The sequence below is a fragment of the Macaca thibetana genome, chromosome 4 (assembly GCF_024542745.1).
Source record: "Macaca thibetana thibetana isolate TM-01 chromosome 4, ASM2454274v1, whole genome shotgun sequence".
In the NCBI taxonomy this organism is placed as follows: Eukaryota; Metazoa; Chordata; class Mammalia; order Primates; family Cercopithecidae; genus Macaca; species Macaca thibetana.
Genome location: NC_065581.1, coordinates 148,021,491 through 148,049,140, shown reverse-complemented (window position 1 = coordinate 148,049,140; position 27,650 = coordinate 148,021,491). Strand labels below are relative to the sequence as shown.

Sequence of the window (27,650 nt, the reverse complement as noted above, 5' to 3'; positions counted from 1 at the left end):
GACTGTTCCCCTGAGTAGTCTGCAACATTTTCTCTTATATTCCACAGAAGGTCCTTGTGAATTCCTACCTCCCAGCAGGTTAGAAAACCTTCAGCCTCACTGTCATCTTAATCAAATGCAATCTGTTCTTCAAGTCTAGATTAGTTCTGTCTCTTCTACGAAACCTTGTCTCCCCACCACACCACAGTATATGGTCTCACCCTTAGGGAACTCTTACCACCTAATGGCTACACCACTTATTTGGCACTTATGTAGCAATAACATTTCATGACACAAGTTTAGGAGTTCTGAGATTGCAGTAGTCCTACAGATCATTCTGTTGACCCTTGACTTACAATATTCATTAACCTTAGCTAGATATTAAGTACACTGAGCAAGTATCACCAATTATTATGAAAAAACACAGTGTATTAAAATATTTTACTGTATTGAAACAAATTTTAAAATATAGGTTGATCTGAAGTTTGGAGTACAAGTTAGAAAAAGAAAAACTGGCTGGAAGCCTGTTTCATTAAAGAAAATCCTCTTATTAAAAGGAGTGGAGAGAGATTCTATCACATTTCATAGGAGCCAATTAGTATCAGATATCCTTTTCCTGCCCTTATATCCTGAGCCTCAATCTCTGTCTTCTGCTCAAAGATATCATTTCAACAATTATCTTCTCTTCATCCTGCATCATTTCTTTTCCCTCTCTATTAAAGTACTCCCATTAATAAACACAAGCTGTAATATTTCCTGTCTTTAAAAACACACACAAACCCAAGACGAAACCTCCCTTGACCCATCTTCTTCCAATTGCTACCTCACTTCTCTGTTCCCTTTAAATGGAAAAATGCCTTAAATGAGTCATCTTTGTTCTCTCCATTTACTTTTTCATTTTCTCCTGCACCTATTTTAATTTAGCTTCCCCTACACACAAACTTGTCAAGGGCAACCATTAGCTCCATGTGTTTAAACTTTAAGAGCAGTTATCCTAAGTAGTCTTTTAAATTGTCCCATCAATAGGATGATATATAAGTTTGGATCCTCTGAGAAGCAAATGCCAAGACACATACCATGCACTTGAAGTCTTATTAATATGTTCTAGCAAATATACTACATAAGGCATAGCAACTGTAACTGATGCCATTATTGGAGTTAACTTATGGTATTCTACACTCCTTCTCCAAGATCTATCCAGTTTTGGCAGGAGCCCTAGTGAATTAAATGGAGATATGATAGAAGCCATGAACCCTGAAACCTTTAGATCTTTAATAGTGGCACTAATCACTGTCATCCACCTGAGATTTGTGTTGTTTTTGATTTACAATTTGGGCTGAGGGAGGGGAAGGAAAAGGGGGCCAGTTTTAAAGGTTTCCACTTGGCCTTCCACACTATGGTATCTTTTGCCACACAGGCCGTAGATTCAGTGAGGGGGTTACGCCAACCACAAAATATGTTGATCCCAATTACACATTTAAAGAGTAGGAAAATGACCACTGGGTGGGGCTGTGGACCGAGTGGACACATTGTAAGTTAGATTTTAGCCAGAATGTAATTTAACACCTGCTCCCATAAGCCCCACTTTAACAGAAGGACTAAGATAATGCATCAGGTTTCTGGATACCCATATCAACTCAGACCCGGTATCCAACTGTCTGAAATGTCTGGGAATTCCCCCTTCCTTCAGTGTACAGTCACTGGAGCACATGGCCATAGTTCCCATTGCAGTATATGCCTGTGATGATGTTGCAGGGTCCTTCCACTGTCAGTTGACAAGTTGAAAACCCAAAAATTGCCTCAGGTCTGGGCATTGGGCAAGGATCACAATTTTTATCAGAAACACCACGATAGCCCCGTGTTTCTTCAATTTTGCTTTTGTGATCATTAACCTTAGGTGTCACATTTTTGCTTTTGTGATAGTTAATTTTAGGTGTCAACTTAACTGGATTAAGAGATACCCAGATAGCTGGTAACACATTGTTTCTGTATATGTCTGAAAGTGTGTTTCTGAAAGAAATTGACATTTGAATTAGTGGACTAAGTAAGAAACATCTTTCTGTATTGAATGTGGATAGGCATCATCTGGTTGGCTGGGTGCCTGGATAGAATAAAAAGGCAGAGGAAAAGCTAATTTGCTCTTATTCTTTCTTCTGCAGCGGAGACACCCATATTCTCCTTCCCTTGGCTGTTAGAACTCCAGGTTCTCTGGCCCTCAGATTCAGGAACTTGCACTAGTTGCTCCCTGCAGGTTCTCAGACTTTTGCCTTGGAAAGAGCCTTACACCATTGGCTCCCCTGGTTCTCAGGCCTTCAGACTTGGACTGAGTCAGGCTACTAAATTCCCTGGATTTCCAGCTTGCAGGTGGCAAATCGCAGGACTTCTCTACCTCCATAATCATGAGAACCAATCCCCTTAGTAAGTCCCATCTCACTCTATCTATCTATCTATCTATCTATCTATCTATCTATCTATCTTTCTATCATATATCTTTCTACCATCTATTTATATATCCCATCAGTTGTGTTTATCTTAAGAACCTGATTAATAAAGCCTTCTACTGATTTTGGATGTTAAGGACTGGCTGTTCATTTATTTTGCCCTACAGATAACATGCTTTGATACGGTTTGCCTGTATCCCCCACCCAGATCTCATCTTGAATTGTAGTTCCCATAACCCCCATGTGTCATGGAAGGGACTTGGTGGGAAGTAATTGAGTCATAGGGATGGTTATCCTAATGCTGTTCTCATGATAGTGAGTGAGTTCTCATGAGATCTGACAGTTTTATAAGGGACTTTTCCCCCTTTGCTCAGCACTTCTCCTTCCTGCCATTGTGTGAAGGACATGTTTTGTTTCCACTTCTGCCATGATTGTTAAGTTTCCTGAAGCCTCCCCAGCTCTGCAGAACTGTGAGTCAATTAAACCTCTTTCCTTTATAAATTACCCAGTCTCAGGTATTTCTTCATAGCAGTGTGAGAAGAAACTAACACATGCTTTATTAACTATCTCCACAATATCTAGACTCAAGCCCCTTTGGCGTCCTCTCTGTCATTAGTGATGAGGGTCCCTGGCTTCTGGTGGTCAAGTGCAGCCATCTGGCCTCTATTACTTTAGGCCCACGTCATGACCATGGATGTTAACAAGCTCAGCTCTGGATCTGCCTCTCCTGCCAAAAGCTCTGCCTGCAGAGGAGACCATCACTGAGCTTCTTCATGATGCTTGTGAGGCCCCTTTCATCAGCACATTCCTGATGATCTTGATGAATGCTGCATCTTCTGGTGGGTCTTCTGGCTTCACATTATATGTCTACTTAAGCATTCCCACTCCTCAGCCTTTTAATTCCTTCCTCTACCTTTTGACAGGGAAACTCAAGGGTCTTTGTTTTCTCCCGGCTTCTGAAGCCACCCTAGCTACAAATTTGCCTCATCTCCATTGGTCTTTTCCAGAATATTAAATCTCATGTCCCAGTAAAGTCTCACCCAGTGAATGAATTCTTGCTTACCCAGTCTTATCTTCCCATCTCCTTGACCTTCAGAACGCAATCCCAGCATTAGCCCCCTCACCCCTTCCAGTGCATGTTAGCTAATTCTTGGAACTCCTATGGGATGTAATCTCTTTCCTTCCTTATCAGACCCAGCATATCCCTAGTCAAGTTATACTGGGATTTATCCAGCATAGTTATCAACCTGGCTGTCAGGAAAGATGAATGTGGTTCCTGAGGGCACACCAGTTGCCTGGATGAGAAGAGGCCTCTGTCACATTTTCTCTACAGAGAAAGTGCTGGCTCTTACTTTGGAGGAGTGGGCCACCTCTACAAGCTCTGAGGGATCAGAAGGGTCTACTGAGCCAAAATCTTTGAGGTGTTTATCTAAATATCTTTATTCTGTGTTTCAGGGCACCAGCTTTTCTCAACAGACCCACCTTGAATGAGCACTTAAAAATCTCAAGCTCTGCAACACTATGGAATGCTGAGTTTGCTCCACACCTGTATGTGTATTTTTTATTTATTATGTCTCCTCCTCCAACTACAATGCTGGAATTGCAGCCTCCATCAAGACAGACACTGCTTTATTTAATGCTCTATTTTTAGCACCTATAAGAATATTTTCTGCATTTTAGGTGCTCAATACTTATTAAATGAGTAAATGAATGAATGTGAAGATCTACAAAGGAGGGGTAAATGATAGTAGATCCACCCTAAGGGATTTTATGCAGTCATCAGAAACACTCCCAAAATGTTTTTAATAATTAGAGGGAAAGCTTACGTAATAATGTTAAGTGAAAAAAACTAGGAGAGGTACAACTACAACTATTCCAGCCACGAAAATAAGCTCATATTGGGGAGAAAAAAACTGGAAGGAAATATCCTAAGTTATTCACAATAGTGTTTGGGGGGTATATTTTGGCCCCTTAATTCTTCTGGTTGTGTGTGAAGAAGCCTGAAAGGATCAGGATAGGTCATCTGATTCAGCCTCCCTGCAACCCTGACCAGCTGCCAAAAGGAAAGTTGGACAGGCTTCCTTTCACCAAGGAGTATCAAAGAGAAGTCAAGGACACTCTAACACTCATCCTACATTCATAGGGACTATTCTGAGGGTAAAAGGTGGGTTTGGGACAGGTTAGAAACTGAGAATGATAAAATAAATGTTTGCTTCCTTTAGCGTGTGTTCACTATTACTTCAAGGGCTTCAGGAAGAAGTTTGGGCCTTACTTATGATTGAAATGAACTTCAAGGCAGTTCCCCAACTTCTATAATCTGTCTGGGTCTCAAATGATAACTCATTATTGAAAGAATCCTCATGAGTCCCCAGTGGCATTAGATCAATTTTCTGGTATCCCTGGTATGAGCTATAAGCAAGGACTTGTCCTGAAATAGGCTGGAAGAAGATGATGAGAAAATTAGTTTATCAATTCATTAAAAACAAATACCTACTTTGGCTCAGAGACTACATAAAGGAATAAAATACACCATCCTATCTTTATAAAGCTTGCAATTTATTTGATTAGGTAAAATGCATAGAAATAGAATGGAAAAAACTTGCAGTTACTGCCAAATGAGATTTAAAGACAATAAGGGCAAGAGTCATTCTGAGAAGGGAGAGGGTTAGGGGCAGGCCTTTCCAAAAAGTTGGAATATGAGCTGGTTATAAAGGTTGAGTGAGATTTAGTAAGCAGGAAAGAATAGGCCAGGAGAGTCCAATAGGAAAGTGAAAGCCAACATAGGTAAGCAATGTAGAGTGCATCTGGGTCCAGAAACAGACTTTTCTCAAGAACATTTGGAGTAAAGCATTTTCATCAGAATTATATCAACATATTAATTTTATCTAGATAAATGTTTCCTCAATTGTCAGTGTTAAACCACAAACAACATAGCATTTGCTTCCAACCCTATATTGCATTTCAACTTATTTAAATATTTTTCTTATGGATTATTTCTTTTCCTTGAACAATTTTAAATGAAGGTTAGATTCATTGATCAGCTTTTTCATATAAACTCTTTCCAGCTATAGCTTCTGTCTTTGTGAGTCATTACTTCTCTCAAGTCTTCCTAGATCACATTTGCAGATTTAAAAAAATTATCAGCAGGGTGCAGTGGCTCACGCCTGTAATCCTAGCACTTTTGGGAGGCCAAGGCAGGCAGATTACCTGAGGTTAGGATTTTGAGACCAGCCTGACCAACATGGAAAACCCCATCTCTACTAAAAATACCAAATTGCCAGGTGTAGCAGTGCACACCTGCAATCCCAGCAACTCAGGAGGCTGAGACAGGAGAGAATCGCTTGAATCCGGGGGGCGGAGGTAGCGTTGAGCCATGATCATGCCATTGCACTTCAGCCTGGGCAACAAGAATGAAACTCCGTCTCAAAAAAAAAAATTATCAATAAGATTTTGTTCTTACGCTAATTTTTAGTGAATAACATATTTAAACAAGTGCCATTTTTAGCCACTGTCAATTTTTCCTTTTGATTTTAAGATCTAATTTTTCTGGAATTAACTTCCAATTGTACTACAATTTCAGAATTAACCAACTAACTATACTTTATCAAATTATTTTTATCTATAATACATTTTACACACAACATTTTTAGCCACTATTTTGTTTTGAATTAAATATTTCTACCACTGTTATTCATCTTGAATTATAAAAACTACTGCTGCTAATTTGCACTTATTTCTTAGCTGAAACATGAAAATTTTGTAGGCCCTTCCCCTCAGATATCCTATGCATTCTCTATTGCTCAAATTGTAATGCAAGTGTATTATACTGCAAATCTAATTCTTCTATACACTTCTGATGTCTTTTTGTACCTTCCAAAGTTAAAAGTCCATACCACTGTCAGAGCAAAAACCTTACTGCAAGCAACAGAAACTGACTCTGGTTGGTTTAAAAGATAAGTGTTTATTAAAAGGATATGGAGATAACTCTCAGAACCTTGGAGAGGACTTGAGAGCAGACAGCAGAATGGGTCTACCCTGGCTGCCCAAGCTATCTGAGGCACCAGGCTCCAGCCTAGCTCTGCTGACTCTCCTGGCCTTGGACTCTAGATGCCACCTCTAGCACCAGTGTCCCCTTTGTGCCAGGAGCCAGACTGATATGGGTTGGCTGTGTCCCCACCCAAATTTTATCTCAAATTGTAGCTGTCATAATCCCCATGTGTGTGGGAGGGACCCAGTGGGAGGTAATTGAATCAGGGTGGGTTTTACTGTGCTGTTCTTGTGACAGTGAATAAGTCTCAGGAGATCTGCTGGTTTTATAAAGGGCAGTTCCGTTGCACATGCTCTCTGCCTGCTGCCATGTAAGACATGCCTTTACTCCTCCTCCATCTTCCACCATGATTGTGAGGCCTCGCCAGCCATGTGGAACTGTGATTCCATTAAACCTCTTTTTCTTTATAAATTACCCAGTCTCAGGTATTCCTTCATAGCAGTATGAAAATGGACTAACACACAGACTATTGCAGTTGGCACCATCACAAGGGAAGACTTCCCATGGTCTCTGATTCTTTGCATCCCTAGGTCTCAATTAGCAGCCTGGAGCAGGTGGGTGGGTGGGTCTTAGTGGTGAGGGCTGGGTCACATGCCTGCCTTCTTGCTGCAAGAGGCACTGGGGGAGCAAATGGAACACAGTTCCCACCCAGATTATAAAGGCAGAGTAATTACCCAGCACAGGAAGGGGCTTCATACCATGGCATAGCAAAAAGAATGGCAAATGCCCATTAGAGGGTGAGAAGATCAGAAACAAAATATCCTGCCTTATTCAGCAGAATATCAGACGTGGCAGAGTGACCACAAATCCTGGACTTTAACTTGGGGGCTGTTCATCATAGAACTAACACATTGACTTCTCTGTGTTCCTTGCCAATCATCTGTGCAGGCTCTCAGGTAGTAGGCAAATTAAAAGATTAACTGAATTATCCAAGGTGGAAGTATCCAAGGATACATGACCTTCTTCCACAACAGATTTTAGCAAATGCTATAATCAAAATGTTCTTCTCTATATCTAGCAAACTTCCTAAATACTGCAACTGAATAACACAGAGAATGGCTTCATTGGTGTTGCTGTTAGAGCAATTGTGGCTTTAAGATTTAAATGGACAACTGCAAAATATATATATTGGTTTTAAGTTAAGGTGTTTTGCTGAACAGCTTTTTTAATAATAGTTCTCATTTAGGTATTTATTTTTTCATGTGGCTGTTAAAAATCACACAGCTTGAATTAATATTGTATAATCACTTATATTTAATTTTAAGCATAATTTGATATAAAATGTAATCTTAAGTATTTTATGTATAAAATAGATATGGCAAATAGCAACCCTTATACTAGTTAATTTCCATAATAGCACACAAGTCAGAATGATTTTTATACAACTGAAGATTACAGGATGCAAAACTTCAGGACTTAAAGATCTTCATAGTCTTATTTTCAATATGACTGAATCTACTGTTGTAAGCCTCAAAGATACAAAATATTTTACAGTAGTGATTAAAGACAATATATATTGGCCAGGCGCAGTGGCTCACACCTGTAATCCCAGCACTTTGGGAGGCCAAGGTGGGTGGATCATGAGGTCAGGAGTTCTAGACCAGCCTGGCCAATATGGTGAGACCTCGTCTCCACTAAAAATACAAAAATTAGCTAGGTGTGGTGGCACATGCCTGTAATCCCAGCTACTTAGGAGGCTGAGGCACCAGAATTGCTTGATCCCAGGAGGCGGAAGTTGCAGTGAGCCGAGATCATGCCTTTGAACTCCAGCCTGGGCAACACAGTGAGACTCCGTCTCAAAAATAAAAACATAAAAAATAAGAAAAAGATAATATATATCATTGCAGTAATAGCTTTCCAAGTGATTTCTCATGTCACAGGTGCTGGTTTCTTCTGTATGTGTCGAATTATTTCTCATTTCCTTGGTCCCATTTGAGATTATCTGCAGTTCAATTGACCCCCTGAGCCTACTACTTAGCCTCTTCTTCAGATCCCTGAACACACCTATTCTGTCTCTAAACATGTGGCCAAGATAATTTTATTACAGCCCAAACTGAAAGGTGGGTAAGAGTCTAAAGCACCTCAAGGGAGAGGGAGAGCAGTGTTTCCCTTCCAGACTTCTGAGTCTTCCTAAGCTTTCCACATGCTTAGTGTTCATCTCATAATTCTACTGAAAGTCAGGCAGCTGATATGGGGATTGCTACAACTGAAACCAAATGGCTCTCAGAACCAAGATAAGAACCCAGGAATGTTGCACTGTTTATTTGGAGTTATAGACCACCATGTCATTTATCATTCTAGTAGAGTTTTCTTTCAGTAACTACTGAATGAGAGTGTTTATCTCATCTCTGTATTTCCCAAACAACGCTATTAATCAGCCCCATCTCCATATCCAGTGTGAGAGAGACAGGCATAGTTCAGGCCTTCAGGCTTGCCAGGAGGGCAGTAAGCCACTTGTTTTTCTTGGCAGAAATCTTTGTCTGCATGTGGTTCCTTCTCTTCTTTCCTCAGACCACAAGATTTGGATTCCTGGGAGCCTAGGGGACCCTCAGACTTTTCTTCACCTTGGCCGCATTCTGTAGCAAGTACCATATAGTTTAACCCTTCTCGGTTCTTGGTTTCCATTAAAGCAACTGGCATAATGTCATCTGAATTCAAACAAATCACATCGCCATCTTCACCTGTGAAAAAAATATCAATGTTATTCTAGCATGTGTTTAAGTATTTATTGTAATAATATAAGACTATATCAGAATTATAGCAACATCAACCTTATACATTTGTTCAGCAAACGTTTATGAGAACTACTAAGTGTTGCGAATACAAAGATAAATAAAACATGCTTCTTGTCCTTGAGGCTGCTGCAGTCTAGTAGGGAAGCAGATCAATTACTATAGAAGGTGACATGCACTTTAATAAAGGAATATTTTAAAATGTAGTAGGAGCACAGGGGTGATTAACTCCTGCCTTAATAAGCGGAGCAAGTCATGGTCTTTGTGATAGGACTTAATTGGCCCTAAGAGGGCCCTTTTTGTCTATTTACTTTTCATACTTCCACAGCAACTGAAATACCTACTTTTAAAGATTGGTTTTTTTAGATTTAGTAATTTTGCTAAATTAATTGCTTAATATAACATTTACTGATGACTACTATATTCCAAGCCTGTATTCTAGTTATTGATGGATATAGCAATGAATGAAACAACATTTCTATGTTCAGCCCTGACTCACACCCGGGTCTGATGTATTTGTAATGAACTTAAATTGAAATATGAGGAAAATAACATAATTTTAAAAGACTAATGGAGGTACCAGTGTACCTATTTTTCCCAACAAAAATTTAATGGATCTACCTATTTATTAAGTTTAACTGAACTACAAAGCTTATTTTATAAGAGCATATGAACTACATCCCTTCTCCCCATATCATTAGGTATGCATTTCCTTTGTGCGGACCCTCCAAACTGCTGAAGAACAAGATAGCCAAGCTACAGGTTCCCAGGCTCATTGGTATCATCTAATTTTCCTCTTCATTGTTCAAACATCATTATAGCATAGTTCAAAATACATGAATAGTTAGATGTGTTGTAAAATTATCTCCCTAATAGAAAGAACTTTATCAGATGCCAAGTTTGGTTAGTACCTGGGTATTGAACACCTGTGGAAGGTATTCAACACCTGTGGAAGGTATTCAACTGTTATGATTATTGCCAATATGCACTAATAGCCATTAAGATGCCCATAAGAATAACTTGGTATATGTAATAATAGCGATGGAAAATGTTTTTAAATGTTAGGAAAAAATAAGATATTTAACTTTAAGTAGTACACTAATCCAATAATTGGGGAAAGTAGGAGGTTCTTAACAGGCTTAAAGAAATCAGGCTAAAGGAAAGTTTAAAATTTCAACAAAAACTTAAATCTACAATATAGTCTACCCACTCATATCAGCTATTTCATTGTCATACCTTTAATCCATAAATGAGCATATTGGAAAACTTCCTACTAAAAAATGATTTTAATTTTTTAAACTTTTTGCTTGTTGAGTTGTCTGAAAAATAATATTTTATATGAGGCAAATAAATTCTTTTTGCAAATTCTGTTGTCATGTGTCAAAGAAAAATCATTAGCTAACTACTTTATTGGTTTATAGTACTTGTAGCAATATTTAGTAACTTGACCCTGGCAAGCTTTCAGCAATTAGTACATCTTCTTGTTGCAAAAAGAGCTTACAAGAGATTGCGATAGTAGAGATAGGTTGTCTTATTTGTTTGTTTTTGTTTAAAAATTATTTAATAAGTAGTCTATGGTTCAGATCTTAAAGCAGGTATCCTGAACAAAGATAGCATGCACTCGGCAACCTCTTTAAGAGAGAAATATTAAAATAAAGACTTCCAAGTAAGACGGGGTATTTACAGACTAGACATATGCCGGCTGACTGGCTATGTTTAGAACAGCAGAGGAGCATTTAGATTTGTTTCCTGTAGAACTCTCCGGGACTGATGAGGTGATGTTTACACAAATGTTTGGATGAAGTCACTGGGATATTTTTACTAGATGCCCAGATATGTTACTAATCTTCTCTCTCTATCCCCTTTCCACCCCATTAGGTCAGTAGGACCATAGGGTAGGCATGGTATTATTGCTCCCTGTTTTCCTAAGCACCCCCACTTTTTTGCTTAAAAAAGTTCTTTCAATAGCTTTTCTTATCTACTTACATATCTCCAACAACAACAATGAAGATACTCATTTTATTGCTTTGCTAAATATGCCCACCAGTCCACAAAGCAGTAAGCTATTATTAAACACATTCTTTTTTATTGAAAATATAATTAAGTTTAGGTTTGCCTTGAAGGGTCTGTTCCACTATTTCTATCCTTTGCAGATATGCAAACTCTGCTTTAGTTCAATTTCTTCTCTCTTCCCTGCCTCTCTTGTTCGGTCACAAACTCAATTATTAATTTAGTGATTTCCACATCTCTTTTCATTCCTTGTCTTCAGGATTTACATTCATTGTAAATAATACAATAGTAATTTCTCTTTTCCTAAAATTTTATTTCTGTCATGGCCCAGAAATGCTTCTTTCTAAATTGTAATAGTTCGATGATATTCCCTGTTAAATTCTTCCTGCATCATTACTTTTAATATTTGTCTGCTTCTCTATTGTTATGAATATTATTTAGAATTTTAATTCTTTCTGCCAACAAGTTGGTACCTAAATAGATTTGGTATAATCCTAAAAAATGGTGTATATTTTCTAGCAGGTCATAAGTAATCATTGCTTTCATTATACCTAGCTGTGCAGTACACTATTGATAACATAACTGGGGATATCATGTGGGTCATTTCCCTACTACAGCCAGGGATTTGTGAAGGCTGAGAGGAAAGGCTCAACAATGGAGACAAATTCTAGCCCTATTTCAGCAGTATGATTATGAGCAAGTTACTAAACCTCAGTTTTCTCATCTGTAAAATCGTGATACAGTATACCCACTTCATAAGGCTTTCGTAAAGATTTAATGAGTTAACCTACATAGCACAGTGAGTGGCACATGGAAAAGTACTAAAATAAAATTAGCTACTATTCTAATTAAAAGCCTTTCACAGAGGTATTTTATTCTTTATATTGAGTGTGAGCATTGTTTATTACCTATCTCAGCCTCATAGATGAACTATGCAATGCAAAATGGTGAAAAGATTTTCTCAAGGGTCCGTGGAGACTTCAAGTAGAACCTAAGGTGAAGCTAAGCTCTCAGGCCTGCTAATACCCATTATGGCAGCCTCTGTGATCTTTTTTTTTTTTTAGATGGAGTCTCACTCTGTCGCTCAGGCTGGAGTGCAGTGGCGCGATCTCGGCTCACTGCAAGCTCTGCCTCCTGAATTCACGCCATTCTCCTGCTTCAGTCTCCCGAGTAACTGGGACTACAGGCGCCTGCCACCATGCCTGGCTAATTTTTTCTATTTTTTAGTAGAGATGGGGTTTCACTACGTTAGCCAGGATGGTCTGGATCTCCTGACCTCGTGATCCGCCTCCAAAGTGCTGGGATTACAGGCGTGAGCCACTGTGCCTGGCCCTCTGTGACTTTTATAATATGTCTTTGTACATTAGAAGGAAAGGATTCCAGGAGCAAAGAGTTGAATTTTAGAATATGAGTCAACTGCAAAATCTGTGCAACCCTCTGGATTGCTTTACCTCTCTGCAGCATTTGTTCACTCTCTCCTTTCTAAGTCTCTCTTCTCTGGGTTTCCATAACAACACTCCCTATGGTTTTCCTCTTCCCTTTCTGGCTGCTCCTCCCCATATCCACCATCTTTGTAAGCCCCTCCTATACTGGCTGTTCTCTGGGTTCCATCCACTTGTCACTCTCTTCTTATTTCATACACTCTAATTTAATGACTTCATCTGCACCCTGGAATTCAACCACCTATATTTACAGGACAGATCTTTCAACTGAGTATGACCCCATATCTTGACTGTGTCCTGGACTTACCCACTTAGATATGCCATAGCCAACTCAAACCAAACATATGCAAAACTATTCCTCTTCCTGTGTTCCTCATCTCCAGGAATATAGTGTTGGTTTTTACCAACTTCCTCCTTTCTCTTTTTCACCCACTTAGTTGCCAAGTCCAATAGCATCTACCTCTATGGTAACTGCAGACTCCCTTATGTTCTCTCTACACCTGTTACCACTCATTAATTCAGCTTTCATTATTTTTCATACCTTACTTTTGATTAGTGTGACCAATAACCCTCCAATTTTATCACTTGCCACATTCTCATGTATAATAAACTAAGTGCAGTTCTATGAATATCTCATTCTCTATTACTCCCTGCTTTTCTACATGCTGCTCCTTTTATCCTAAAATATATAGGATTCCTCAGCTTCCTTTTTTCATATCTCAGCTTCTAAGTAGGTCTCAGCTTAGACGTAACCTCCTCCCCATGGCTTTTCTCGACTGTCCCTCTGCCATAGTGTAGACTTGGCATCCTTCCTCTGGACTCCCACAGAACATGGATTTCCTCTCAATAACAACATAGAATGCTCATTCTCCTGGATTCTGGCAGAAGATGTAATACAAAATCATCTCACTAAATCCTTAAAAATAAGCCTATTGGTAAGAAAAAAATGCTGGAGAACCTACTACAGAATCTACAGCCCACCAATTCCTTTAGATTACCTAAATTTAATATCTGAATTCAGATAGTATATATACAAACATACATAAATGAGCATTTCTGTAAATGGCTATATATGCACATACAATATCTGCAAATGTATAACCAAATTGTTAGCTGTGGCTAGCACTGGGGAGTGAGATAAGGATGAATTAGGAAACTTTTACTTTTTAGACTGCTTAAATAATTTTATATTTTTTATAATAAACATAAATTACTTTTACAATAAAGATTTTTAAAACGTAGATACAGTTATAAAATAATATAGCAAGAACAGTTACTGAGATTAATTACTGGAAAAGTTACAAGAAAAACAAAAAGGAATCAGGAGTCATTTTTATGGTTGTTGTAAAATAACATAAAAATTATTTTTAAACATTTAAGAAGTTCATGATTGTGTTAATTAATAAAGTCTATAAAATTATAATCACAAAGAATTTGAGCCTTATCAGTCAAAAATGTTGAGCCTTGTTTGTTGCTTTCAATGATAAGAGCACACTAATATCCCTGATGAACACAGATGCAAAAATTCTCAACAAGATACTGGCAAACCAAACCCAAGAGCACATGAAAAAGATAGTACACTATGATCAAGTAAGATTTATCCCAGGTATGCAAGGATAGTTCAACATATGTGTATATGTTGAAGACGCATGATACATTACATCAACAAAATGAAAGACAAAAACCATATGATCATATCAGCAGATGCAGAAAAGGCATTTGATAAAATTTAGCATCCTTTCATAATAAAAGCTTTCAACAAATTAGGCATGGAAGGAACATATCTCAAAATAATAAAAGCTGTATATGACAAATCCACAGCCAACATTGTACTAAATGGGGGAAAGTTGAAAACATTTTCTCTAATAACTGGAACAAGACAAGGATGGCCACTTTCACCACTCTTATTCAACATAGTACTGTAAGTCCTAGCCAGAGCAACCAGGCAGGGGAAGAAAATAAAAAGGCATCTCACAAAAGGCATTCATAGATGATACTATCTTATATGTAGAAAAACCTAAAGATTCCACAAAATGTGTCTTCAACATATACACATATGTTGAACTATCCTTGCATCCCTAGGATAAATCTTACTTGATCGTAGTATACTATCCTTTCCGTGTGCTCTTGGATTTGGCTTGCCAGTATTTTATTGAGAATTTTTGCATCTGTGTTCATCAGGGATATTAGCGTGCTCTTATCATTGAAACTCTGAGATTTGATAAATAAATTCAGTAAAGTTTCAGGATACAAAATCAATGTACAAAAATTCAGTGCATTTCTATATACCAAAAATAATCTAGCTGAAAATTAAATCAAGAAGGCAATGCCACTTACAAGAGCCACAAAAAGAATGAAATAACTAGGAATATGTTAACCAAGGAGATGAAAATTCTCCACAAGGGAAACTACAAAACACTGATGAAAGAAATTGTAGGAGGCACAAACAAATGGAAAAAGATTCCATGCTCAAGGATTGGAAGAATCAATATTGTTAAAATGACCATACTGCCCAAAGTAATCTACATATTCAATGCAATCCCTATCAAAATACCAATGACATTCTTCACAGAAATAGAAAAAAATCCTAAAATTTATGTAGAACCACAAAAGACTCAGAATAGCCAAGGCTATCCTAAGCAAAAGGAACAAAACTGTAAGAATCACATTACTGGATTGAAATTATACTACAGACCTATAGTAACCAAAACAGCATGGTACTGGCATAAAATCTGACACATAGACCAAAGGTACATATACAAAATGGAATACTATTTAGCCATAAAAAAGAACAGAATAAAGGACACAGAAATAAATTTGCACACCTACAGTGAAATCATTTTTTACAAAGATGCCAAGAATGTATACTGGGGAAAAGACAGTCTCTTCAATAAATGCTGCTGGGAAAACTGGATATCCATATACAGAAGAATAAAACTAGACTCCCCTCTCTCTACATATACAAAAATCTAAAAATGCATTAAAGATTTGAATCTAAGACTTCAAACCATGAAAATACTACAAGAAAAGACTGAGGAAAATCTCCAGGACATTGGTTGGGGCAAAAATTTATTGAGCAACACCCCACGAGCACAGGCAGTCAAAGCAAAAATGGACAAATGGGATCACATCAAATTTTAAAAGCTTCTTCACAGCAAAGGAAACAATCAACAAAATGAAGAGACAATCCACAGAATGGAAGAAAATGCTTGCAAACTACCCATCTGACAAGGGGTTAATAACCAGAATACATAAAGAGCTCAAATAACTCAATAGGAAAAAAGCTAATAGTCTGATCAAAAAATGGGCAAAAGATTTGAATAGACATTTCTTTTCTTTTATATCTAGAATATACAAAACTTTATTTAATAATAAGGCAATGACAACCAAATAGAAAAATGGTCAAGAGACTTGAACAAGTACTTTGCCAAATAGGATTTCCCAGTGGCCAATAAAAAAGAAAAGAAAAAAAGAAAAAGTACTCAGTTTTTCTTATAATAGCACTGGGCTTATTCTCATTCTCGGCAGATTGTTTCTACACTTTGAATGAACATATTAATATTAACCATATCTTTTATTTTTTGTATTCTGATGTTTTGACATTCTGGTGTTTTGCTGACCCTAGAAGCACAGCCCCTCTCAGTGTTTGCCCATTTCTAGAGCTAGTAAACAACTGGCCTTGAAACGTACTTTTCAAATGCAGATCAACCAATCCAGACCCCACACCCCAACCACCTCCTTTTTTAAGCTCTTACTCTCTATACCACTATTTACCTGTGCTAATCACCCCAGAGACAGGTATCAGAAAACTAGGGTCAGCCCTTACGTCCCAGAGCTTCCTGAAATCGTGAATAGACATTTCTAATAAAAAGAAATACAAATGGCAAACAGCATGTGAAAAAAATGCTCAACATCATTGATCATCAGAGAAATGCAAACCAAAACTACATTGAGATATCAGCTCAGTCAAGTTAAAATGGCTTACATTGAAAAGACAGGCAACAACAAATGCTAGCAAGGATGCGGAGAAAGGGAATCCTCATACACTGTTGGTGGGAATGTACATTAGTACGACCGCTATGAAGAACAGTTTGGAGGTTCCTCAAAAAACTGAAAATAGATCTACCATTTGATTCAGCAATCCCACTGCTGGACAGATGCCCAAAAGAAAGGAAATCAGTACATCAAAGAGATATCTGCACTCCTGTGTTTACTGCAGTACTGTTTACAATAGCTAAGATTTGGAAACAACCTAAGTGTCCATCTGTAGATAAATGGATAGGCCAGGTGCAGTGGCTCACGCCTGTAATCCCAGCACTTTGGGAGGCCAATGTGGGCGGATTACTTGAGATCAGGAGCTCTAGACTATCCTGGCCAACATGGTGAAACCCAGTCTCTACTAAAAAAAATACAAAAATTAGCCAGGTATGGTGGTGTGTGCCTGTAGTCCCAGCTACTTGGAATGCTGAGGCATGAGAATCGCTTGAAACTGAAAGGGGCAAGTTCCAGTGAGCCAAGATCATGCCATTGCTTTCCAGTCTGAGCGACAGAGTGAGACTGTCTCAAAAAAAAAAAAAAAAAAGATAAATGGATAAAGAAAATGTGGTATATGCATATAGTACAGTGGAGTACTATTCAGCCATAAAAACAATGAGATCCTGTCATTTGCAAGAATGTGGATGGAACTGGAGATCATTATGTTAAGTGAAATAAGCCAGGCACAGAAAGATAAATACCTCATGTTCTCACTTATTTGTGAAATATAAAAATCAAAACAATTGAACCCATGAAGACAGAGAGTAGAAGGACGGTTACCAGAAGCTGGGAAGGGTAGTAAGGGACAGGGCGGGAGTTGGGGATGGTTATTGGGTACAAAAAAGAGAAAGAATGAATAAGACTAAATATTTGATACCACAATAGGGTAACTATAGTCAATAATAATTTAATTGTACATTTTAAAATAACTAAAAGTAAAAAATTGGTTCGTAACACAAAGGATAAATGCTTGAGGGTGGATACTCCATTCTCTATGATGTGATTATTACACATTATATGCCTGTATCAAAACATCTCATGTGCCCTATAAATATATACATCTACTATGTACCCACAAAAATTAAAAAAAAAATTTTTTTTTGAGACAGAGTCTCGCTCTGTTGCCCAGGCTGGAGTGCAGTGGCGCGATCTTGGCTCACTGCAAGTTCTGCCTCCCAGGTTCACGCCATTTTCCTGCCTCAGCCTCCTGAGTAGCTGGGACTACAGGAGCCTGCCACCATGCCCGGCTAATTTTTTTTTTTTTTTTTTTTTTTTTTTTTGTACTTTTACTAGAGACAGGGTTTCACCGTGTTAGGCAGGATGGTCTCAATCTCCTGACCTCGTGATCCGCTCACCTTGGCCTCCCAAAGTGCTGGGATTACCTGCATGAACCACCACGCCCAGCCAAAAATAAATTTAAAAAAAAACAAATAATACTACACGGCTATAGTAATCAAACAGTATGGTACTGATATAAAAATAAACACATAGTTTAATGGAACAGAATCCAGAATCCAGAAATAAAGCCACATATTTACAGTCAACTGATCTTTGGCAAAGTCAACAAGAACACATACTGGGGAGAAAAACACCCCTTTCAATAAATGGTGCCAGGAAAATTGGATATATGCAAAAGAATGAAACTGGAGCCTTACCCTCACCATATACAAAAATTAATTTACGATGAATTAGAAGACTTACATGTAATACATGAAACTGTGAAAATACTTACATGTAATACATGAAACTGTGAAAGAAAGCCTAAGGAAAACTCTTCTGGATATTGGTCTAGGCAAAGAATTCATGACTTAGACACTGAAAGCACAGGCAACATGAACAAAAATAGACAAATGTGACTTAATTAAGCTAAAAAGCTTGTGCAGAAAAAGAAATAATCAATGGAATAAACAGACAATCTGCAGAATGGGAGAAAATATTTGCAAAATATTCACTCAACAGGGGTCTAATATCCAGAATATACAAGGAATTCAAACACTCAACAACAACAAACAAGCAAATAATCCCATTAAAAAGTGGGTAAAATACGACTGACCAACAGGTATATAGAAAAATGCCCAACATCCCTAATCACCAAAGAAATGCATATTAAAATAATAAGATATCATCCTCCCCCAGTCAGAATGGCTACTATTAAAAAGTCAAAAAAATAGATATTGGCGAGGATGCAAAGAGGAACACTTACATGCTGTTGGTGGGAATGTAAATTAATACAACTTTTATGGGAAACAGTACGGAGATTTCTCAAAAAGCTAAAAATACAATCTAGCAACCAATCCAGCAATTCCATTACTAGATATCTACCCAAATGAAAAGAAATCATTATATCAAAAACATACTTACACTCATATGTTTATCACAGTACTACTCATAATAGCAAAGGTATGGGATCAACCTAGTGTCTATCTATGGATGACTGGATAATGAAAATGTGGTATAGACAATGAAATACTCTTCAGCCACTAAAAAGGAATGAAATCATGTATTTTGTAGCAACATGGATGAAACTGGAGGCAATTATCTTAAATGAAATAAGTCAAACACAGAAAGACAAATATCACATGTTCTCACTCATCAGTGGGGTTGAAACAACGTGTACACATAGAGGTAGAGTATGAAATGACAGACAATGAAAACTTGAAAGGGTAAGGTTGTGGGAGAGTGAATAAGAAATTACTTAATGGGTACAAGGTACATTATTCAGGTGACAGATACCCTAAAAGCCCTGACTTCATTACTAAATAATCTTGTACCCCATAAATTTATAGAAAAAAATAAGAGGAATGATATAGTCAAGAAAATGTGCTTTCAATGCCAAGCAAGCAAAACCATGTTCTGCCTGCCTTTCAGATATGTCTATATTCAATTCAACCCAGTTACTGTTATCTATCTTAGGAACAAAAGATTTAATTTTACATGTTGGCAAACCGCTCTGCATGATTGTTCCTCTAAAGTTTCCATAAGTGAAGTTATGACAAATAAGAACCAGGCCAGGCTGGAGCAGATTAAAATAGCTTGAGCAGAACAGTATTATTAAATAGTGAACTGGTGACACCAGTATTTCCTATGGAGATATATATATATAGTCTTATGACAAGGACAACTTTCAATATCACCAGTAAAAGCCAGTTTACTACTAAATTTGGCAAACAAAATTAAAGAAACTGATTCTAGCTTCCAAGAGAAAGAAATACTCTCACCTCTTGTTTTTCTTTAAAGCAGACAAATGAACACATTAAATACAGGTGCTTACACTATACCTTGCCCTCAAATCAGTAAGTATCTGTTGAAATAATTTTTTAATTATCAAAATTTTATTCAGAGAAATGTCTCATTAAGTAAATGCTTAGAAAATGACAAGGCCTTAATAGTGTCTAGAATGGCTTAAGGGTATGTTTGCCTAATCCTATGTGATCTTCATATAGGCAAGTACATATGTAGAGTCCCCCAAAGGATGGAGTTGCTGTGCCAGTTATAATACCCAAGTGTTCTGCCATTGGCATTCTTAGAATCAGCTCTGTCCAGGGTGATAGTGAGTAGAAACAATGTGAGACTATTAACAAGGTTTACTCTAATGAGGGTTATGACACATGGCCAAGGCATGTGCAGCCCTTTCCAATCTGTCGCTTAGCAGTTTGTGTTAAAGAAGTTACATGATCAGAGTTTTATGCTCATCTAATGGATCCAAAGTCACCCAAAATATGTAGTAAGATGTATAGACAAGTAGATGTCTGTCCATGGGCTTCTTCTTTTTATCTGCTATTAGTCAAGTGCATCACTCGAGGTGAAGGTCTCATGTGAGAGTGATCTGGCTTCAACATCTGCCACCCACTGATCACCAGGGTTGATTCACTGGCTACACCGGTGTCCCCTTTCTCCACTGTTCCACGTGTAGCCCTCCTCAAGTTGAAAACTTGGTTGAAGAGGATGACCTTCCCTGATAGGAGAGGACCATTCTTTAATAAAGATGTGCAAGTAGCTCTGTAAGGTCTCAAGGTAAAGGTGTCTCCTGCACTCAGTCTTATAGTCAGTCACTGCAAATAGCAAGAAGCCTAATTTCTGAGAGATTCTAAGTTGTGATCCATCTTGCCAGTTTAGTTTGTAAGCAAGGACATCTGCATTTAAATAAACAAAGGGCCTGGCAAACTTTTAATAACAAGAAGTTCTAGATCAGCTGAAGGAGAAATATTTTAAATTCATTTTTCTGCAGCCAATTAGGCACACATACAGTAAATGTGACTTTAGAAATGAATTAAGTGACTAGTGTATTTTAAGTCTGTTTACATTTAACTAAAAGGCTTAGTCTGTCCATCGTAGTAGAATGGTTCCAGAATTTATTTATTTATTTTATTTATTTTACTTTTTTTTGAGACAGAGTCTCGCTCTGTCACCCAGGCTGGAGTGCAGTGGTGCCATCTCAGCTCACTGCAAGCTCTGCCTCCCGGGTTCATGCCATTCTCCTGCCTCAGCCTCCCGAGTAGCTGAAACTACAGGCGCCTGCCACCACGACAGGCTAATTTTTTTTTTTTTTTGTATTTTTAGTAGAGATGGGGTTTCACTATATTAGCCAGGATGCTCTCAAGCTCCTGACCTCATGATCCACCTGCCTCAGCCTCCCAAAGTACTGGGATTACAGGCTTGAGCCACCGTGCCCGGCCCAGAATATTATTATCTTAATCATAGAATCAGACTAGATCTTAGCAAGACCTGATCCACTACAATAATCACAGCAAAATAACTCATCAGTTAGAAGCAAAGGATTAGATATATACATAGCAACATGGATAGACCTTAAAAATACAGTGCTTAATGAAAACAGGAAGAAAAATGCATTCATTTCACAAAAAACAATACACATTTTGCAGGAAAACATACAAATGAAAAGATACACACTAAAGACATTAGAATGGTTGCCTGATGGGGAGGGAGGAAGTTGAAGAGGAGAGGAATATGGGGATAAAATGGCTAAACAAACAAACAAGATAGGAGCTCTGCATAGGCCAATGATGATAATGTACCATAAGCAGAGTCTGTAATTAACTCTGTACTCAAGGTCCAAACTGGTGTGTAGGGGGAGAAGAGGAGAACAGACCTTATGAAAATATAGTCTAACATGTTAATTCTCCTCCTTACTATCTTAGATTATAAATCCAGGGGCCATAGCACTATCCTTTATTTTTTCAATTTAGTGCATAATACAAATAATTTTCACAGAGGAATGCAATAAACACTTAATTATGATAACAAAGGTGCCAGTATATTATTCTTTTTGCCTACCCCAAAATGCTTTCTGTGTACATTCCATTTTAACCTTGTTCAGTTCACAGTGCAGAGAAAACTAGAATATTCTGAAGAATCAAACTTACCTTCAAAGTTTTCATTTATGACTCCACTGGTGTTTGCTTCATCTCTGCACTGATAAATGCTATTCAAGAAAAAATTTCTGAATAACTGAAGTTGGTCCTGAATTCTATGAAAAGTAGGCCTTTGGTCAGGTTCTTGAGCCCAGCATTGGGTCATTAAATTCCACCTAAATATGCGGGGAAAGATGGGAAAGTAAATAGAAATTGGATATAATTACTGATAACCCAGGTAGGGTCATTTTAGAAAGGAAAGAATCCAAGTTATTGCCAGTTTTCCTTAATTAATATAAACGAATCATAACAAAGGCTTTGGTTTCTTATTTAAAAGTGGCTTTTAACACCACTACGTTTATTAGACAACATCTTTCTTTTGAAAATGTGACATTATTTTAACAGTTATTATTCCAAATAAATAGATGGATAAGTAGATGGTGGCAAAATGTCTACTCAACACTCAACTACTCAAGGTGAAGGTCTCATGTGAAGGTGATCTGGCTTCATCCTTGCCACCCACTGATCACCAGAGTTGATTCAGCTGATGTCTGGCTATACAGGTGTCCCCTTCCTCCAGTGTTCCATGTGTAACCCTCCTTAAGTTGAAAACTTGGTTGAAGAGGATGACCTTCCTTGATAGAAGAGGACCATTCTTTAATCAAGGGTGTTTAAGTAGCTCTTTAACCTTTAAGGTAAAGGTCTCACCTGCACTGTCAGTCTTATAGTCAATCATAATGTATCAACACATAAAGAAACTAATAGCTATAAAAATTGTTGAAAGGCAAAATTCATCACGCCTCAACTCATATAAGCAGGAAAATTGTAAGTATTTTATATTGTTTATAATTAACTAGGTCTTTCTGAGAGTCCCTACCTAGCATAAGAAAAGAAACTTCATTTAGTACAATGTTGTTTATAACTTAGTCTCACTATTTTAAACAATCTTTTTAAGTATTATTCAGTCTTTTCTGGATAATAACCCAACCTCTCTTATTTTCAGGCCATCCCCACTCCTTCTGCCTTCCTTTCTAAGGTAGTGTCAGGATATATGTTGGGTACGAGGTTTATGTGACTTGTAGAGGCATGGTGAAGAATCCTGTGAACCCCACTGTGCCCTCCAGATCTTTACTAGTCTCAGTGACTAATCCAGAATTCATTAAGGAGTAACTGATCTGACCCAGCCTAGGTATCAGCCCCTGTTGGCAATCTGTGAATTCTTTACCTATTCTTTTGACGTTTCCCCACTAAAGTGATCCACCCTTGTCTCTCTCTAGCTGTAGGATTCTCAGATGCTATGAAGCCCTATACATGCTCTCAAGGCCCAGGGAATCCATTCTTGTTTCTGCTGTAGGCCCACAGGGAGGTACTTGGCAGAATCTCTAGCTCTGAACAAAATGTTCACCCAATATAGGAAACAAAGGAAGTTTGGAAGCATAAGCTAGACATTTCTGTCTGGACAAGTCATTCTACCTTCTCAACAATGCTGAGTCTCCCATGTCAAAGTGAAGGTCCTCCACTCAATGATCTATTTGTAATTCTCCCGAACTAGGGGTGAGTGAGCAGTTAGTTTTGGTGGTACCCATCTCTTCTAATTGAAGCCTACAGAGGAGGTTTCCAAACCCAGATATCCAGTATCTCACCTTCCCACCTCTATCAAGTTCTCTTCTTTCTTCACTTCGTCAGGGCTTGGAAGGAATGAGGGCTCTACTCACTACCTTTTTTAATTTGACTATCCTTATATAAAATTATATGTTTTTATAGAGATAATTAAAACCTAGTACTTAAAAAGGAGCTAAAAGACTTTAGATGCTCTCTATATTCCAAACCTGGTTTTCAAGCCTACTGACTTCTTATAAACAAGTACTTGCTCTCTTTTTTTTTCTGGAGCTATATGGCAGATCGGATCAGGGAGAGAGAAGTGATAAAGAAACAGATTAGGAGGTACTTAAAGTATTAGTACTACTATATGAATAAATATACTCTTATAAATTATAAGTTCTTTGCAAAGTAATAAAGAAAACAAACACGAGTTCTAACAGACATGAAACAGTTTTGGAAAGTTGCTTACAGAAGGCCCCTCTGCAGAGGTGACATTTAAGCCAAAGAACTTTGTAAGAAAATAAGATACTAGTCATGGGAATAGGGTGTGGATGGGAGTCAGGGAACACACTACAAGTGGGGAAAGCATGTGTAAAGTCCTAAATTTGGAAAGAGCTTGGCACATTTTCGAACCTGAAAGAAAGCCAGTGTCGCCGAAGTGCAGTCATTGAGGGGAAAGGATGAGATGAGATCAGAGGAGGGAAGCGAGATCATGCAGGTCTCACAGGGCAGGCAAAGAGTTGGATTTTACAACACTACAAGGGGAAGCTTTTCAAGATTTTTAAGCAGACATAATCTTTACATTTTTAAAGGATTACTCTAGCAGATATGTGGACAATAAATTATAAAGGGGCAGGTTGGAAGCTATTAAAGACGACTAGATGAGAGATAATGATGGTGTGGACTGAGGTAATGCCTGTGGAGCTAGAACAAGATTATAATCACTAGGTAACGATGGCCCAGAAATCATTATAGATATTGTATTTAAAATAGCTAGTATCCATTTGGGGAATTATAATGTAATCTCCATTCCATTATAATGTGGCAAGCAAACTCCACTTCCATTTATTTCGTTTCCTGACAAGCACCTCAGGTCAGAGTTGGTACTCCATATCAGAATAAATGGTATCAGGAAAAACTAATATGGGACTGTTTCAATGTATTGATCTGATGACTTTACATGTATTTCAAGGAATTTACATACCGGGTATACAGTGCCAAGCTTGGCTCTATATTTTAAAATTAGAATCATATCTGAGAAATAACCAAAAGACAACCTAATCTTTTACGTATTTCTCATTAACCTGTGCCATTTAGAAATGGGGATGATACAAAGATGTCAATGAAGAATCATTAGACTGCTAAATGAGATATTATAATCAATGTCAGATCACAGAATTTAAAAAATAGAGTTTTGATGATTAATCTAAGAGTTGTCCTCAGAGTATAGAGGAAAAATGAAGAATTATAATTATCCATAGGAAGCATTTTATTTTTGATTTTATTTTTGAAAATAAAGTTGTGATTCAAAAATATTGCCAAGGCATAGATGGAATCTCTCAAGGTTGGTCATATTTCAATTAGGAGGTTTTTACAGTTGTCCCTCCTTATCAGTTTTGCTTTTTATGGTTTCAGTTAGTTGAGGTTAACCATGGTCCAAAAATATTAAATGGAAAATTCCAGAACTGAACAGTTCATAAGTTTTAAATTGCATGCCATTCTGAGTAGTGTAATGAAACATGAAACTGAGACATGAAACTATCCCTTTGTCCAGCATATCTATGCTGTATATGTTACCTACCCATTAGTTGACTAAGTTGTCAGATCAAGAAAATATAGTATATATAAGGTTGGGTACTGATATGATTTGGCTCTGTGTCCCCACCCAAATCTCATGAAGAATTGTATCACCAGTGTTGGAGGAGGGGCCTGGTGGGAGATGATTGAATCATGGGGGCAGATTTCCACCTTGCTGCTTTGGTGATAGAGTTCTTATGAGATCTGGTTGTTTAAAAGTGTGTAGCACCTCCTTCTTTCTTACTTTTGCTCCCTCTCTTCCTCCTGTTCTGGCCATGGAAAGACTATGCCTGCTTCCCCTTCACCCTCTGCTATGATTGTAAGCTTCCTGAGGCCTCCCGAGCCGTGCTTCCTGCAGAGCCTGTGGAACCATGAGCCAATTAAACCTCTTATAAATTACCCAGTTCTCTTTATAAATTACCTAGTTTCTTTGTAAATTACCAGTTCCTGATAGTAGTGTGAGAATGAACTAATACAGGTATTATTCTTGGTTTCAGGTATCCACTGGGGGCCTTGGAACATATCCCCCACAAAAAAAAAAAGGCCATTGCCATACTTATTTATAACCTGATTTATTATGCAAAAAATCAAGATACTTAGTGAGATTATTTAGGAGGAGAGAAAGAAAAGGAAGAAGGAAGAGGAGGCCAGGGAAGAGGAAGGCAGGGGGAAAAAGAAACCATCCTTATAGCTGCCACTTAGCCACTTGCACATCACCCACTCATTCTACCTCCAAAAGTTCAGCCTCTTGTTTAATCTGTGAAATCCACTTAAGCAGAAATTCCTCTTTTTTTCATTTATGGAGGTTTTAATTTACATTTAATCCAATCATTACTCTGTACTTAATTTTCTGATGACAAACACATTTGGCCTGTTAATATATAAAACCTTCCTGTTCCACCATGCAGGGACAAATGAGGACTAAGAAAAGAGGAGCTATATGAAGCAATAGTCATCTAAAAGTAAAGAATAAAACTTGTGTTCTCAAACAGCAATGAATTGGCAATGGAATGAAATGAAGAGGCTTTTAATAATCCTAAATGTATTTCTTATATCTTGTAAGTAAATTAACAATGAAAACTATAGCCTTGGCATAGAGGATCTTCCCTTACAAATATGTCCTTGTCACCATTCTGTATCATGCAGTGTATACTTGCACCAAGTTATAGTTACAAATATTCAAACATATTACTCTAAACAAATTTGCAGGTCCTTCAAGTTTGTTAAAATTTACCTGGGCTGGTTGTTTTGGCTCCAGAAAAATACTCATTATACTTGAAGTATCTCATTTGGCTAAGTAGAGGTTCCAATTCCTCCACTCACCATGCAAACCCTTTACAACTCTTTTCCTCAAGTTTTTTTTTTTTTTTTCAAAATAGCACAGGACTCATTAGCTATATCCAGTGTTAGCCTCTATGAATATTAAGGACTTCGAATTCACAAAGCAGTTGAAGTTCGATACATGAAAACGTCATAGTATTTTTCAGTATTAAAGGGAAAAGTTTCTACAGTTATTTAAACAAAGTACATAAAATATAGACTTCAAAATTTTCCTTACTCATTATACCTAATCCTGGAGAGATCCAATTAGTATCCAGATGTACACAGTTTTTAAGATGTAAAAATAACATGGTGAACCTCTGTGTTCTCCCATGGTTGCCTCCTACACCTGAGGGACTCTCCAGTAATTCCAGTTGCTACTGTGATATATCTATTATAAAACCCCAAAAAAGCTCTCACTTGAAGTAGATTGCCCTTTGATCCCATTTCTTCTCAGGAGTTGTGTGGTTGTTGTGCAAACTAAAAACTGAAGAGAATCCTGATGGCTGGGCTTTCTATCATACATCCCAGGAGAGGAAGAGAAGGGTAGGAATGCTCTGAACCTGGCATTCCATTAATAGCTGAGTACAGCATAGCTATCTATGGGCTCACCTGACCTAGAGTGCATCCAGGTGCTGAGTATTTAAGCAGTAAATGGAAGGTGTAGCAGGGCTCAGTGCAGACTTTCAACCCCCTAAGCTGGGCCTGTGATCTCAGAAAACTGTCTCAAATAAATATCAGTTCCCTCTGTACTCTAAGGAGAGTAGTTAATCTTTATCATGACAACTTAAGGCCATGGCCAGATTGACTGGTATTGCTGAGATCTCCATTTCCTAGCCAAGCTTGTTTTCCTGGTTGGCAATAGATCTTTA

At 37.8% G+C, this 27,650-nt stretch overlaps 1 protein-coding gene across 4 annotated transcripts in view; it reads right to left on the bottom strand.

The window, feature by feature from the left end:
• Nucleotides 1–7,698: 7,698 nt before the first annotated feature.
• The window catches only part of ROS1 (ROS proto-oncogene 1, receptor tyrosine kinase), a 143,079-nt gene continuing 123,127 nt past the window's right edge, over nt 7,699–27,650 (bottom strand). For all 4 annotated transcript variants that reach the window (XM_050786555.1, XM_050786553.1, XM_050786557.1 and 1 more), the window contains 2 exons: nt 22,072–22,235; nt 7,699–9,149 (listed from right to left, as the gene is read on the bottom strand). In XM_050786555.1, coding sequence (XP_050642512.1) covers nt 8,839–9,149; nt 22,072–22,235 — 475 coding nt within the window. In that variant the 3' untranslated portion in view covers nt 7,699–8,838. The remainder of the gene's footprint in view (nt 9,150–22,071; nt 22,236–27,650) is intronic.